Raw genomic sequence first — 18,276 nt, forward strand, 5'->3', positions numbered from 1 at the left:
TGGTTTAGAATGCAAATATAAAACGTAAATGTCCAATTGAATTTGCCTTTACATAAATCAACAAAAACTTGATTTGTGTAAACAATTAAGGAAGGATACGATTTGCTGTGTGATTTTTTTTCCATTTTAGGTAAAGATTCATTGATTTCAACAAAGTATGCGTTTATTATAAAGGAGTTGTATTTTATACAAATTCCATCTACAGAATACTTTATTACTTATTCCACTGGAGAGGGTTTATAAATTGTAAATTTGTTGATTGAATATTTTTTTGTGTATTTTGCAATATCTACTAGCTACAGTACATGTACAAATATGTGTATGTTTAGTAAAGTCTTAAAGTAGACAACCTGAATATTGAATTGCAAAATGTCATTGATTAGATTTTGAAATATTTTTATAAATGATTCTTTTTGTTAGAAAGAAAGAAACAGACTGACAGCTTTGCATGCATATAACAGTGTATAAAGTTGATGTTAAATTGACTCGGTAAGTTTTAATTATTTTTTTTATCTTATGGTTTAATTATATCGTCAACAAACCAGTTCTCAAACCTCTAAGCATTCAAGAGGACTTTTAGTATAAATAAGAATGTATCTTTATGAAAATTCTTTACATAATTATGTACATTTTACTCTTTATGTAACATTTCTGTAAAACTTGACTGAAATTCAACAATTAAAAAAGCTCTATTTCCATCTTGGAAAAGCACAACCCTCTTTTGTAAAACTGACACGGCCTCTTAATTAAAAGAAAGAACCTAATCTCAAACCCCTTCAAGTATCTCTAAAATTCTACTGTTTAGTGTAGCCAATGAAGTGATTGTCATATGAATATCACATGACATTGAAGTACTCTAAAGGATGCAGGTACCTGCTTTAAGATATTGCTGTCTCTAATATTCATTTTTACAAATAGTTAATGGTGTATTTACAGGACTTACAAAAGTAATAGCAAATTGCAATTTGTATGAAATTATGCTAAGTAATAAGATTTTTAATGTAAATATTCCTTACTATGCACTATTAATTTAACAGCAGCAGACATGTCTGTCAGAATCTAAGCTTTAATGCACACAAGTTGAGGACATCATAGTCATTTCTAGTAAAATTGTAATTACATAACAGCTCATGAATGAAAGGTTAGATAATAGGTTGGGTATGAGATTAGGTACTTACAGTATACAATAAATAAGTAACGGTTTGACAGTATAAAAAAAAAAGTTTGTAAAATGGGTCAAACCGTTCACTCCAAATTAATTAGGCTACATTGTACATGTATATCTGCTTGCAAAAATCTTAGGCCTTACCCCAGTGTTCGAAATTATCAGTAGTCCTATAGCCCCTGACTACTAAATTTCTCCTTTTCACAGTAACAAGCCCGACCAGGCTACTGTATTTTCAGAGGCAATATAAACAACTGTTTTGAACAAATGAATCGTGCTAGTGAAATGTCTTTTGGGCTAGCTAGTGAATATTTCAATCTGGTAGTCCGACCAGCCTAGTGGATTCAAATCCTAATTTCTTACACTGCCTTACCCTTCTTATTATCTTAGATGGATTTCTTCATCATTTTATTGAAAATTTTTAAAGTAAGTACTGAACTGTGAAAACCTGTCGATCATGCAGAATTCTGCTGACACAAGTATGGTCGCTCATTTTGGTATGCGCTGTTAACATGGGTTACAAATTCATAAACAGGATAAGTAATAGTTATAGTATTTGAAACTTGTTAAAAGTTACTTGGTTATAACACTGGCTGGTATGACATTGAGGGAAAATCAAATTTGTGAGTGTTAACAGGAAATACTACAACACTCGAAGTGCATAAACCTTTGTTTATCGAAAATATAAACAATATACAGCAGTTAATTCCTCTGGTCAGTACAAAAGCATAGTATGACATAGAGTCACGAAGCTTTATCTAATTCATGCATTCTGACATTTTATAACACCTTCTTTTAAGTTCTTTGATTATTGAGATTCTAATCAGTTTGTCCAATTTTCATGAAACTTCTCAGGAATAAATATATATGAGGCTCGCCAGTTTGATTAATGGATTAATCGATTTGCTGTATATAAAACCATGGTTATTCATGAAGTTCCACTCGCATTTGTTGGAATTTCATTCCAAGTTTTCCCCCTTTTCGGATTTATCGTCATATATTTTCCCCTTCGGAAAGTCACAGGTTGTTTTGAAAATTGAAAAAAATATCACTGCCATTAGTTATAAGTAATTTCATAAAAATGCTCTCAGACCTTACACATTTGTCATACATCAATTTGATTCTACAAATATGCCATGACTGTCTAGTATTTACAATGTTTACTTTCAGTAATTTTATATATTAGTATTAATTATATGTACATCAAAAGCTCTGTAGTAGTTAATACTTGGTTCAATATGTTAATGGGCTCTACTGATCAAATATTTTTTTCCAGATTTTTATACAATTGGATGTTGGTCTATACCAGTCAATATAAACTTGATTCAAATGTTCAAATCATTCGCTGACAGACACTAATTTGCCAGAATTTTGATACTTCAAAACAACCCAAAAATGAACAGTGTTCAAGATCTTTTACACAAATCAGACTAAAAATTGCCCTAAATATTAATTTCCAATTAAGTTCTTAGTATGTTTGATTATTTTTATATTCAAATTTTTTTTTCAATTTTGAATTATGTAATTGATCTATGTAAGAGTATTACATTTTCCACAAGGTGTGCTTTTAATTTCAATTTTGAAGATCTAATATCAAAAAAGTAACCCAAGTTGGCAGCAAAATCAATTGTCCATTTTGCACAGATTGTCCCACAGGCAGCATGAGGCTGTATGGACAAGTAGGAATTTTCAAAAGTTTACTATATAAAGATGATTTGAACAAGTTAGAAATCCTTCAGAAAAAAACGGACAAGTCAAAATTAGATTTTGCCAGCCCTGCTTTTATTTAGTATTTGAAGCATTTAAAGCATCCATTATATTTATATGTACTATACTTACCTGTGTATTATGATAAACCTTCTATTATCATGAAATTGCATGGAAATTTGAAGTTGTAAGTATTTGTATAAATATTTATATAACATTATTTACATAATCATTGCACTTATAGTTGATATATTGACCACAAAAGTGTCTTTGTGACCAAAACAAATCGTCCAAAATGTAAATAAATTGTAATATTGATGTGATTTTTCATTTCAGTCTGCTGTATAAGTAAAGTACCTAAGTTAAGATGGCAAATCCAAAGGTGATAGCTGGTCTAGTGTTTGCTGTTGTCATTGTTATCATGATCATAGTTCTTGTCTCAACATCCCTGAAAAAACTCTCATCTGACCAAAGTAAGTAACTTAGTCTTACCTCTCTCAAGTTCCAAGTTTATATTAGTCTTATCTGAACAAATTAGTTTCTTTTAGTTTTATCTGAACAAATTAGTCAAATTAAGCAGTAAACTTGCCTTAGTAGTTTTGACCTCTGACCAAAGTAGATATGAGTCTTAATTGGCCAAGGCAAGAATTAGCAGTATCTGAACATAGTAAGTGTAAGTCTGTTCTGACCAAGGTAAGTATTAGCCTTACCTGAAAATAGTTAGTGTTAGTCTCTTTAGGATAAAGCAAGTTCAAGACTACATTGACTAAAGAAGGTTTAAATCTCATCTAGAGTGGTGGTTGTTAGTTTTTTCTCACAAAAGTAAGTTTTAATCTTATCTGATATATACAGAAAGATAAATACAATGTATTAGTCTCTTCTGAGTATGAACTTAAACTGAAGACATAAGTGTAAGTATCTTGTAACCAAAGTACCGGTAAGTTAGTTTTTTGGACTAAAGAAAGTGTAAGTCTCTTCTGATCAAAGTAAGGACCAAAGTAAATAGAAAGGTCCAATGTTAAAGCAGCATGCCTCCAGATACATGGAAGCCAAACTATTTCAAGAAAATAAAACTTGAGAAAAATGTCTTAAGATTTTTAGAAAAGTAAAAAAAGATTCAAATAATAATTTACTTATGTGCAAAAAAATTACTGTTATTTTCTGTATTTATCACTACATCTATATTTCTATATAGTTCTATATTAACTAACACAGTAAGGGCTATTTTTTCATATTTTGACCCCTTTTTTGTGAATAACTTTGATTGTAAGTGCTGTTTGCAAAGTGTAAAGTAATAAATTTGTTCGCTTCACAATATTTTACTTTTAACTACATTTTCAAAATGCTCATGACGATAAGCCTGAATCTGGAGGCATGCTGCTTTAAACATGACCTATAAAGGATATTAATTATACTGTATATTACATCTATACCAAGTACATAATGTACATTTACTTAAAGATACATTTAAGTTAATGACTTGTCACTTATTACAATGGCTGGAGAGAGCAGGGCTATGTAATTACATACTGTAACATTATATCTCTATTTTAGTTGGTCTTGCCTATGACACTATCAACAAAAATCTGGACAAAGAAGCAAAAGGCGAGGGCCTTCACAATGGTTCTCCTGGCTTTGATTTTATCATCTTCCCAAGTGTTTATAAAACACTTACATTCAATGATTTAAGGGTAAGTTGTTCATGGTTTTCCCAAAATTTTAATAAATGAAAGACTTCTCACTTACAAAATTTTGGATTTGGGATGATATTTATTCATTTACATTGACATTGGGTGTTATTGTCAACAGCATGTACTAAGATGACAATTTAAAGATATAAAGGAATATTTTTCTTAAATACTCATCTTAAGTCATACTGTAAAAAATTGCCGTTGTTGTTTTCCATTTTAATAACAATCATCAAGTAGAATGAAAAATATATCAAGGGGGGGTGACCACAAAACTGCAGTAACTTAAATGAAATAAAGTAGGACTTAGAACAGTTTTGCGATCAACCCTCGAATTATATCCCTTGTATATTTGTTTACTCTCCTGTGAATGAATTATCAATTTGAGGTTTGAATGCAAAATTGCAGTTACTTACATGAAATAAAGAAGGGCTTACAACACTTTTGCGATCATATCACAATCAATCGATCATTGTAATGATAGTTGTTCCTGTAAGGAAGTTATTAAATTTACTGATGGGATCTGTACGTGTGTCTGTTTGATAACTATCACTTAATAACATCCTGTTAAATTATAATAATGATAATTCATTAATTATCACCTCAGTGTAGTAACAAGTTAACTCTGTATTTAGAAACAGGAGTTAAGTCATTACTGCATTAAGATGGTGGAGTGTATCCAAGTTACAATTGTAATAAGATTTGATTTTGGAATTATTTATTTTTTTTGAAATATGTGAAAATAACAGTTTAACATGCAGAATAAGAATGAAATGTTCACATGCATAAATCAAGTAACATCAGGTTTGACATCATTATATCAAATGATGTAATGAAAATTACTTCTTTTGCTCAATGCAGTTCAGCATAACTTTTATAAATTCTATTTCTATGGGCATGTTAAAATAGATATTTTAACATGCTTCACACTATTCCCATATTAAACAGATAGGGCAATCAAGTGCATTATTACACGATATATGCACAGCATAAGAAAAGAATGCTCACGTCATATGACATCAGATAAATAATTATATGATGTGAATAAACCAAATGATGTCAGGAAAATTATTTCTATGCTAATGTAGTTCAACACATCTTTATTAATTCTTTTATATTAGCATGTTGGACTGGAAATAGATATTAATTTTGCTTACATTATAGTATTATAAGGCATGGTTCATCATTAAAATGCTTTGTTATTAATCACTATGGCCTATCAGTCTTCGTGATTATATTCCTACGCATTTGAACTCGAACTGTGCATTATTCTACAATACATGTACATGCAAATTGATATGTATTTCTTAAGTATTACATTTTTGCAATAATTCATGGTTTATCTGATGTATTATCATTTAAATGTAATAAATTATACACATTATCAGTCTTTGTGATTATATAACTGCACATCTGAACTTGAACCTTGCTTTATTCTTTAACAACACACTCAAAATAATTAGAATAGTCCAAATAGTGCAATAAGCAGCATGGCAAGGCATTACATACATTTTATAGCAGTGTAAAGTTTAACGAGAAGTAGAGACATTATATTTTTTTATATACATGTTTTTCAGTGTTTAAATGCTGATGGTGTGATAATCACATTAGATGTAACATACCAGTATAAAGCTAAAGCTCCTAAACTCTATGACATTGTGATGAACTTCAAAGATTATGATGGCTATAAAACTGTCTTACAATATACAGGTAATAAAAAACTGTCTTATAATATACAGGTAATAAAAAACTGTCTTATAATATACAGGTAATGAAAAACTGTCTTACAATATACAGGTAATGAAAAACTGTCTTACAATATACAGGTAATGAAAAACTGTCTTACAATATACAGGTAATGAAAAACTGTCTTACAATATACAGGTAATGAAAAACTGTCTTACAATATACAGGTTATGAAAAACTGTCAAACAAAATAAAAAACTGTCTTACAATATACAGGTAATAAAAAACTGTCTTACAATATACAGGTAATGAAAAACTGTCCTATAATATACAGGTAAGGAAAAACTGTCTTACAATATACAGGTAATGAAAAAGTGTCTTACAATATATAGGTAATGAAAAACTGTCCTATAACATACAGGTAAGGAAAAACTGTCTTACAATATACAGGTAATGAAAAACTGTCAAACAAAATACAGGTAATGAAAAAACTGTCTTACAATATACAGGTAATGAAAAACTGTCCTATAATATACAGGTAAGGAAAAACTGTCTTACAATATACAGGTAATGAAAAAGTGTCTTACAATATATAGGTAATGAAAAAACTGTCTTACAATATATAGGTAATGAAAAACTGTCTTACAATATACAGGTAATGAAAAACTGTCAAACAAAATACAGGTAATGAAAAAACTGTCTTACAATATACAGGTAATCAAAAACTGTCTTACAATATACAGGCAATGAAAAACTGTCCTATAATATACAGGTAATGAAAAACTGTCTTACAATATACAGGTAAGGAAAAACTGTCTTAAAATATACAGGTTATGAAAAACTATCTTACATTATACATGTAATGAAAAAGTGTCTTACAATATACAGGTAATGAAAAACTGTCTTACAATATACAGGTAATGAAAACTGTTTTACAATACACAGGTAATCAAAACTGTTTTACAATATACAGGTAATGAAAACTGTCTTACAATATACAGGCAATGAAAAACTGTCTTACAATATACAGGTAATGGAAACTGTTTTACAATACACAGGTAATCAAAACTGTCTTACAATATACAGGCAATGAAAACTGTTTTACAATATACAGGAAATGAAAAATTGTCTAATAATATTTTAAACAGGAAAAGATCTTACATGCAGAAGGAACATTGTAATTATACAGTAAATATTTGTAGACTGAAAATATTGTAAGAAATATGTTTCAGGTTTATAAATGTACATTATGAGATTTACATGTCTTTCTAAAATTGTGGTATTTTATATGAATAGCATTTTTAGAAATTATCCCAAGAATCCTTATTTAAGTTTTTGATGTTGCAGTTTCAACATTCTCCTTCACTGTAACACTAGAGGGTTACTTCCCTTGATGTTATGTTTTTTTTAGATAAATAAGATAAACAGACGAGCCACACAAACACGAACATTCAGTAATTATTTATTGCATACGTTTAGAGTCCAATTTTTTTTTAAATAAAGAAGATGAATAATTTCGTAATCGTTTACAAATAGATGTGAACATGTTGACATCTAGTTATGGAGAAAAGTAGATTTGTATTGACTCATACTGCAGAAGCACTAATTCAGCTGGTTAGTACATCACTGATATGTTTTTCCCCAGTGTCAAAACAAGTCCATATTTTTACCATATTCATTCCCAATTGCAAATACGCTTTTTTTCCCCAATCTCTAAAAAAATCCCAATCTAACTGAAATTCCCAATATTAAAACTGACAAATTTCAGTTCAATCCAATATGGTATCAGACAAATGTTTCCACATATTCCATAGTCAAATTTTAATGTATTTTTTATGCTTTGAATGATATTTGCATTGGTTGGAATAAACAATTTTGCACAATTCAAAATACTATGCCATAAGAGCATGAAGTGGTTTTAAAAGATATCAAATATTTTTCCCAATATTGAGGCAATTTCATGACGCAAAATTTCAAAAACTTGGCTTACGGTACTTTTTTCAACCCAAAATGGCTAGGAAAAGGCCTGACTGAAAACAAAAAATAAACGCTGAAAATAAATCAATCTAATGATATGATGTGTAACTTTGTACAATATTTTCAGGAGAATCCGCACTACACGAAGCTTGCAGTTATTTTAATACATCACAGTTTCAAGCTGAGAGAGGTGCCTTCCAGGAAAAAGTGCGAGACAAGATTTTAGAAAAGTATGCTGTCCTCTATTGTGACATCACTGATCTGCAGGTATATATTTCTAGATTTTACTTCTTGCGTAAGATAAAGGCTTAGAAACATCATAATCTTTATAACTGACTATCATGTTGCATCAGGGGTCAGACTTAGGTTTCTGAGTTGCATTTCATGGAAAGTCCCAAGTCAAAAAATATGTCTGAAGACCAAACTGAGTCGATTTTCATTTCAAAGAAAATGTCCTAACTTGTGACTCTTATGTTAAGACTCTTCAATTTCTGTATATAGCGATGCAGATGAGCCTTTAAACATTGCAGATTGAAGCACTTGCCATTGTATTTTGTCTCAGGAGAATTACTTATATAAACGTCTAAAACTTTTACTAAAAATGAAAATTTATTGAAACGGTCTTAAGTTAGTCCTATAGTTCAATATAAGTCCTAGGACTTAGGATACACATAGGACTTTCTGTGGAACGCAGTCCTGCATAATTATATCTCACTGAATTAGTACAGTGTTTTTACTCCGGGGCCTTAAACAACACAAAGAGGGTAGCGTATGGTTAACTTCTACAAAAAAGAAATGAACCCCTTTATATGACCTAAACCATGTTAGTTTGATTTAAGAAGCAACAAATAAAATGAAAAGATAAATTGGAGGATATAGTTTGAAATTTCTGAGGCTTTGAGAACAAAGGGTTTATATTGATATACAAAGCAAATTGTATGAAAAATAACCCCTGTGTTATAAGTGTGTGTGTGATATGTTATTTCTGTATAAGCAGTAACCTTATTAAGAACGAAACTGTTTTGTAACTAACAGTTGGACAAGTAATATGGTAAATTTGAACATTCTGGATTTTTGAAGACATTTTATGATGCGAACTGTAAAGTGTACTTGGTATATTATTGTTTTAATAAAAAAATAAAAAAGCACACACACATCAAAAAACGGGAGCTTATGTGACTGATTTAAAAGTGAAAATATTTTAAATGAAACAGGTTAATGAATTTGTTATTGTTTGATTGTCATATGAATTTATGTTTGTAATTTTAAGGTGAGCAACATTGCCAGACCAAGTGAGTACGAATCAGCAATCAGAAGTAAGGAGCGTGCTCGTGAAGATATTCAGGTACTGTTATTTCCAAATAAATGTTTATGAAATACTGTTTATAAATAAGTGATGGTGTTTATGGAATATTATACACAAATAAGATATGTTTATGGTATATTGAATACTAATAAGGAATGTTTATGGAATACTGTGTACAAATTAGGGCTGTTTATGGAATATTGTATACAAACAAGGGATGTTTATGGAATATTGTATACAAACAAGGGCTGTTTATGGAATATTGTATACAAACAAGGGATGTTTATGGAATATTGTATACAAACAAGGGATGTTTATGGTATATTGAATTCTTATAAGGAATGTTTATGGAATATTGTATACAAGGAAAGGATATTTATGGAATATCATATACAAATAAGGGATGTTTATGGAATATTTTATACAAACAAGGGATGTTTATGGTATATTGAATACAAATAAGGAATGTTTATGGAATACTGTGTACAAATTAGGGCTGTTTATGGAATATTGTATATGAATAAAGGGTGCTTATGGAATATTGTATATGCAAATAAGGGGTGTTGATATAGGAATTTTGTATGTTTGTTGAATATTATACTGTAAAATCATTATTATTCGTGGGGCACGAATTTTCGTGGTTTTCGTGGGTAGGTCAATCCACGAATTTAAGATCCCACGAACTTTTATCCCAACAAATACTTCTTACCCAGTCTTTGTTCTATATATTACAAACATGCGTCGGCTCTTTTCCGGCCGATATTTTGTGAAATGGATGTATATACAGATAGATAATCAGGCTAGTGACATATTAAATCTGTTTACAATATTTAAGGAACTTGAAAGAAAACTCGATTATATGTCTTCAATTTACTGTCACAAATGTCGCATATACATACTTGATTGTTGTAGTCTGCTAGGACTTGATTGTGTCACATAATCGAGTAAATATGGGAACCCAGGCAGTGCAATAATAAGGGATAATAAAAATTGTCAGTTTGCTCTTATTTATTTTTAAAAAAATCTTTGATATTAATGTCGTAAGTACACAAAACTATAAAAAAAAAAATACGATCGCTAAAACAGATTTATTGTACATTCTTTTGTCGTTTTAAATGATCAAGTTTATTTGAATTTTAATCTGTATTTGTGCCAATGCTATTCCGTCAACATCAAAGACGCCACCGACTTTTACAAGATCCACACATACTTGTGTTATTTACCGAGATTAATTTATATGCATGTAAATTTACACAGTCACTGTGACATTGAGTGTAGTACTGTCAAATATGTTAAGACCAATTCAGGGTGAAAACTTTTAAACTCGCTGGTTAAAACCTGTCAGGTGTCGCATAAATGATGCAATGTTTGCATCGGCGAATTACATTGCATATCATGTCACATACAGTCATGTGTTAATTGCAGTCAATTATCGGCAGTAACTGTGCTATATTATTTATGCCCAGAGGCAAGGATTAAATTAATTGACAAGCGCTGTGTGACAAGTAAACAGGTAAAGATATGTTCATGTTGTAAGTAAAAATGTTCGGCGATTAAGTTTAAGATTATTTTGCATTAGGTTACTGAATTATTTTTAACAAGAAAACGAAAATCCACGAATTTAAGGATCCACGAAAATGCCCTTTTTGATAAAACCACGAAATTTCATGCCCACGAATTTAAGTGAATTCGCAGTATACAAACAAGGGATGTTTATGGAATATTGTATACAAACAAGGGATGTTTATGGAATATTTTATACAAACAAGGGATGTTTATGGTATATTGAATACTTATAAGGAATGTTTATGGAATATTGTATACAAGGAAAGGATATTTATGGAATATCATATACAAATAAGGGATGTTTATGGTATATTGAATACAAATAAGGGATGTTTATGGTATATTGAATACAAATAAGGAATGTTTATGGAATACTGTGTACAAATTAGGGCTGTTTATGGAATATTGTATACGAATAAAGGGTGCTTATGGAATATTGTATATGCAAATAAGGGGTGTTGATATTGGAATTTTGTATGTTTGTTGAATATTATATACAAATAAGGGATGTTTATGAAATATTGTATACAAATAAGGGATGTTTATAAAATATTGTATACAAGTAAGGGATGTTTATGGAATATTGCATACTAATAAGGGATGTTTATTACTTGGAATTTGAATCATAGTTGTAGGTCAGGTGCATCAATGCATGGAATTTAATGTTACTATACTTAGAAAGAATCATAAATTATCCAGTTTCTTGTTTGTCTATCAAAACACAAAAAAAAAGACATGATTTATATCACGAAAGAAATGCTACATCCAAACATAAACTATTTTCGGGTTGCATTAAAGAAGCCCAAGGTTTTGACACAGGGGCGAAAGAGAAAGGGGAGGAAATACTACCGCACAAATTTTTGGGAAAGGGCCAACTCTGATGCTAGAATTCTGAAAGCAAGGTGATACATAAAAAATATCTCATAATTCTAACCTCTTTATGACAACTGATAAAAAGTCTTTTACATAATGGTGCTTATTATAATGTATAAAAGAATTTCACAATTCAATTCACATAAATTAGTGGTTTAAATTGATATTTTTTTGTCATGTATTTTGAATAGTCTAGCAGAGTATTAACCTACAAAATGGCTGCCAATTTTTGGCAAGGGAGGTAAATATTGTAAAAATTGGGAAATTTTGTTATAAAATTTGATTATGACCTAACCTTTCTCCCAGCTTGTGAATGAAGTAATAGATTTGCAAATGAGACCTTTGTTTGATGTAATGAATGGATAGACACATCAGCCCTTTCTTTGTCAAAGATCAGTTGCTGAGTCTTGGAAACAGATTTTAGATAATTTTCATTTATTAAAAGGAATTTTTTTTATGATAAGTCTTAGACCATTTAGTTATCACAAAATATATTACATTACAGGGCAACTGTATGTACATGTTTTACATTTCAGGGCCACTGCATGTGTATATTTAACATTACAGGTCAACTGTATATACATGTTTCACATTACAGGGCAATTGTATGTACATGTTTTACATTGCAGGGCAACTGCCGAGGCTGAGGGTATTATACAACAATATCTGAAAGAATCGGAGGCTTATCAGCAGATACTAAGTCCTGATGGTCTTGGTTTTACTGTTGACGGATTTATATCTTACATGGGTGTTCGTGTCATCTCTTCAGCAAAGAATCCAGTTTATATCGGCCTACAAAGTCCAGCAAAATCTTCATACCATACTCCTTAATTGTCGTTAACTGGAATTCTCATAAAATGTCACCTCAATGTGGAGTTAAAGTTGATTTCAAAATTGTGTGGAAATTTTTATTCTTTGAAAAATCATAAGCGGTGTTGAATTTTCTCTAACTGAAATAAGTCTTTTACAAAAATTTATTTGAAATAATTCTTTTTGTGACAACATCTTTTTTATTGATTTCAAGGGAAGAGAATTGTAATAATTTATTACAGTTTCATAATATCTGTTAAATTTACAATAATTAATTATAAATTTTTAAGCAATTCATTAATATGGTATCAAATAACCCTGTTTGTAGTCATAATAATAAGGGGAGACTATTCATATTTTGCTGATAAAGAAATTTTGTGCCTTCTTCATACATAAAAAACATGAGAGCACCTTTAATACATCAATTTTTGCTTTAGCACTGAAAATTGCTTCTTTTATATATTGTGCAATTTACTCCACCTTAGCTTAAATCTTGTAGCTCTATGTATGATAAAGAAACAGAAGATTTTAATACAAAAAGCATTGGCAGTACAAAAGATATGAGCTCAAAGTGAAATTAAATGAAACAAAAGAATTTCACGTATTTAAATAAATGAAAGAAAAGGTTTTTTTACAATTAAAGATTTGAAAAGACAAAATATAATTACAAAGAGAAATGAAAAAAAATTATTATAATTTGATAACAAAACTATAAATGATAAAATGAAAAAAATCAGGGTAATTTTTTTTAGAAGTTTTTTTTTCTTTTTTTTTTTTTAGAATTTCAATGTAAATAAGGTCTAGTAAATGTTAGTTATATAATGATGTACAGTTACTGATAGTGTTTGATCACAAATGTCTCACTCCAAAATTGTCAATCACTTTTTTGATGTACTTTTTTTACTATATAGAACATTGTTGTTATAAAGCATTTAGTCCTGCAATTTTATTTCTACAGTTTGAATGCCGGTAATATCGAAAATATCTTTGACAAGTTAAAAGGCCCATGATGCCTCAGAAATGCTATCGTTTTCATTTTTCAAAGAAAAATCTATTTTTGGTAACTTGTTACAGTTTTTCTTTAAAAAATATACTCATTTGCCACATAGATGAACCATGTTTTGCTCTGTTGACAGTTGGTATAATTATATTGAATGAGCATTTTGTATGGAAGTCAAAATACTACTTTGTTTACATTTTCCTACCTTTATCACATGTTACTGACTGCACATTCAACACAACTTTCTTCAGTTGTTAAATATCTAATATGCTCTAAATCCATTATTAAAAAATTATTAAATACATATTTGAAATTTCTAAACAATTACAAGAATATGGATTTCTGAGGCATGATGTGCCTTTAATATAAGTCTATAATGTAATGATGATGAATATTTGATTTTTTTTATCACTTTGTATGATATAGTAAAATATTTTGAAAAACGGTTTAACATGTGTGCTGTGTTACTTTATATGGAGTAAATGACATCATAAATTGTTATTTTAGATGTGTATATATCAAAGAAAAACATGATTAGTTTTACATTGAAAACGAGGCACGGATTTAGTCATTTTCAGCTTGGGGGTGCTAAAATTTAAAATAACCAAAGTACCTTTCTCTTTACTAAAAATAAAATCTGCATGTTAATCAGTGGCTTCTGGTGCATTTTAGGTGTACATTTAAAAATACAAGTGTCTACATATTTTTCACCAAATTTCAGACTTACAAACATGCAAGTCTTGAATGTCTACATCTGAAATAGAAGTTTCTGATGTAAGTTCCCGTACACAAAATTTTCCATAAAATTTCAGACATGCAAAGGTAAAATACTACATTATTACTAAATTTTTCTTGGGATTTTCTCTCCATAATGTAATGAATTATGCTGTATAATCAGAACTTTCTTCACAGACCAAGAAAGAGCTTCCATATTTTAGGTTACTAAAAAAAAAAAAGAGTTCGCAAGAAAGACACTATTTGAATATACAGGTAGAACATAATCATCACATTCCAGTGGCTATTTTTAATTTACTTGTGTATCTATTAAGGGGTTGTTTTCCTAGTCTAAATTACTAAATACTCTGTAGACATTTGAATGAACCAAGAGATATCAAATCTACCAGTCTACCAGTCTGCTCTCTATACATGAACATTGTATTTGAATTCGTTTTCCGATCTTTTTTAGAAACGAGTCACTGGCATGCTATAAATAGCTCTGGGGACGCTTTTTGAAGAAGGCTTACCAGTGATATGATGCACCTTTCCAAGATAAAGTTATTGAAATACTTAAGAATGGTTTTTCCAACAAAAATTTGAAGCTGTAGGCTGCTTTAAGCCAGTTTCAGCTGATATTTTACTCTTTTTTTCTTGTATACTGTATCCCTTTTGTTTGACAAAAATAAAAATCAATATTGTGGGTCCGTGCCTGCAAACCAGTGAATGATGTCATGTATTTAAATGAAATCCTTGTTGTTGTTTCTTATTGTCTGGCTATAATTTTATCACTTTGTACAAATTAATACCAAAAATGATATCTATTTAATGTATTTTATTTAGTGTGTTATATAAATGATAAAATACCAGTTGTTATGTGTGAATTAGTGAAATATTGGATTTTTTTCTTGTTGTATGTGAATTAGTGATCTCTTGTATCAGAAGAGACATAACTATTTCTCAAACTGAAAAAATTATGGTTAAAAAAATGTTTTATTTGTGAAATAGCAAAGAGTGATTTGGTATATTTTGTTTGTATTTTGTGAATTTGTAATAATTAGAGGTGAATTTCAACATTTTTATCGCTTCACTGTTTAAAAATAAAGGCATCTCTTTTGAGTCTGAAGTTTCTCTGGTGTAATAATGGCCTATCAAGTCTAGGGGTTCAAATCCCAGAACATAATTTAATATGGGAGAATTCTATTCAGTTAGCTTACTTCATGTTAGTAGAACTACTAAAATGTTGCTAAGTGCATGATAAAAGAAAAGTTCATTTGGCAATCGGAAATTTTCTGTCATAACATGAATGTAGCTCGTGAGTCTTATAACATGCAATATCAGTGCAAATTAAAACCTAAATGAAGCACTAACTCATAGTTAGTCATAATTTACATTATTTAGTGTATATATAAAATTTTAACAGACAAAAACCTCAATATAGCAAATACTCCTGTAGTTATGATAGTCCTTGTGTTTGTTTATATAGTGGTTATATATATAAATAATGGTTATATATATATTAAGTAAGTCGTCGAAAGTTTTTTTGTTTTTTTGTTATTTGATTTTTTTTCAGAACTGTTCTTGTTTGATATTTTTCAGTTTAACAAAATGGTTGAATGCTGTAAGGCACTGACAACTTTTAAGTCTAGAAATTTGAGTGTCCTAAATTCCTGACAGTAGCTTTCTGTTACATATTAATCTATTTTTTAATTGAAATTTCACAGACTTCCATTTATGTAATGATTTTTGCTCAATTTCAATTTGTTTCATCATGACATACAAATAACCTGTCAGAATTTCATGTTATATTTTGATACAGTATATTATATTCTAATTAAAGACCAACATTTATATTAAATTACCACTTGGGCTTACTTTCCAATATTAGTGAATAGTGCTTGTTTATTTTAAGTTCGATAGCACTTCTCTAATTAGTTTTAAGTCAGTAACTTTAAGGAGTTGAAGGTTATGTCTTGCTGGCCTGTAAAATAATGATACACATATTTTAATTTAGTGAAATAAATTTGATATCACCCACTAAATAACAGTCATTGTTAAATATAGAGAAAGACAATTATTTCATAGTGATTTTTCTATAGTATTAATTTTCTTTTGTCTTTTATACTTTATACTATGTTGACTGAAACCTAGTTAATGATATATCTTATATCTCACTGAAACCTTGTTAATGATATATCCTATATCTTACTGAAACCTAGTTAATGATATATCCTATATCTCACTGAAACCTAGTTAATGATATATATCCTATATCTCACTGAAACCTAGTTAATGATATATCCTATATCTCACTGAAACCTAGTTAATGATATATCCTATATCTTACTGAAAGCTATTTAATGATATATCCTATATCTCACTGAAACATATTTAATGATATATCCTATATCTCACTGAAACCTAGTTAATGATATATCCTATGTCTCACTGAAACCTTGTAATATTCTGTATATACATGTATATATCACTTATGATACTACTAAATTTTCTTTTGTTAATTTGATTTCTATATCTCAGGTATTAGATTTGTCATAAACTTGTTAGAGATGCAGAAAATACTGGGGTCTTTAGTTTCCATTAACTTTAAACTGTTTTACCTGTTGTAGCCATCTTGTACCAGAAACAATGCACAGAGAGTTATCAAAGAGTTATCCTCTAATAGTAAAAGCCTTTAAGTTATCATATGGCAATGAAAGCGTAAGTGTAGGTTAAAAAACTCATCACATAAATGCTTTATTTTTATTACTTTATGTGCATTTTCCATTAAACAGTTGTAGCCTAATTATGCCAGAATCCATGTACAGAGAGTTGTCTTAGAGTTATACTCCAACAGTTAAAACCTTAAAGTTATCTATATGGCAATAAAAGTGTAAGAATAGGCTTCAAAAAAAAACACATAAATGTTTTATTCTTGTTACTTATGGAGCATTTAAGTACATGTTCGGCTGCATGACCAGTGATTGACATTTGTATTATAATTATTATGTGATAGGTTTATATACATGAAGGTACGAGTATAATTTTTGTATTATTGTAAATCCATTATTTATTTTTGTATCTTGTTATAATTTTATATATCCACTTACTCATATTATTTTTAAGAGATTTTTGGAGAACTGGTGAAAAACAAATATTTGAAATTCTCATTATTACATTATTTATACCCTAACATCATCATATGATAAAACAAAATTTATAAAGGGAATATTTTTCTTGGACTTTTCATTTCCTTATGGTGTATAAATGCATAATTACTTGAAATTTTTGTTGGTAATGAAATTGAATGCATTTGATTTTAAAAATCTCAATGGGAAAAAGCAATAGTTTTGAAGCTTGTAATAATTTTATCCTTCTTTTCTTGTAACTTGTATTGTTTAAGTATATGTGCTGTGTATCAAATTTCTTTTCTTAGACCTAATATTATGTGCTGTCTTCTGTTTTGATCTATTTCTGTGCATTTTTACTTTTTAAATATAATATTTCTAATATTTTCTATATAGATTTTAGAACATTTTATTCATATAAAACTTAAATTTATAGAAAAACTTGCCTTTGTTATCATTCAGCACATACCTAGAACCATATGGTCAGCTGGTTTGTAGTTTTACATAGGAGCTTATTTGTACTTTTAATTCTGCTGTGAAAGCTGGAAACTTTTCAATATGACTGTAACAGGGTGACTGTAACGGCGTGACCGTAATAGCATTGACTGTAACAGCGTGAAGATAACAGCATTGACTGTAACAGCATGACGGTAACAGCA

General features: G+C 29.4%; 1 protein-coding gene across 1 annotated transcript; it reads left to right on the top strand.

The window, feature by feature from the left end:
- Nucleotides 1–397: 397 nt before the first annotated feature.
- Nucleotides 398–13,359, top strand: LOC132741089 (uncharacterized). The gene is made up of 8 exons (XM_060729175.1): nt 398–489; nt 3,209–3,345; nt 4,427–4,563; nt 6,138–6,270; nt 8,351–8,490; nt 9,494–9,568; nt 11,894–11,997; nt 12,598–13,359. The coding sequence occupies exons 2-8, from the start codon at nt 3,240–3,242 to the stop codon at nt 12,797–12,799; spliced, it is 897 nt and encodes a 298-aa protein (XP_060585158.1). The 5' UTR covers nt 398–489; nt 3,209–3,239; the 3' UTR covers nt 12,800–13,359.
- Nucleotides 13,360–18,276: the final 4,917 nt, after the last annotated feature.

This window comes from Ruditapes philippinarum, unplaced genomic scaffold, assembly GCF_026571515.1.
Source record: "Ruditapes philippinarum isolate M1 unplaced genomic scaffold, ASM2657151v2 ctg2_1_1_1_1, whole genome shotgun sequence".
NCBI lineage: Eukaryota > Metazoa > Mollusca > Bivalvia > Venerida > Veneridae > Ruditapes > Ruditapes philippinarum.

What these genes read in the sequence shown, in the direction of transcription:
- LOC132741089 (XM_060729175.1), top strand. Translation starts at nt 3,240, where the DNA reads ATGGCAAATCCAAAGGTGATAGCTGGTCTAGTGTTTGCTGTTGTCATT. An exon ending in AAAACTCTCATCTGACCAAA is followed by an intron (nt 3,346 to 4,426) that starts GTAAGTAACTTA and finishes TCTCTATTTTAG; the next exon opens with TTGGTCTTGCCTATGACACT. An exon ending in TTACATTCAATGATTTAAGG is followed by an intron (nt 4,564 to 6,137) that starts GTAAGTTGTTCA and finishes CATGTTTTTCAG; the next exon opens with TGTTTAAATGCTGATGGTGT.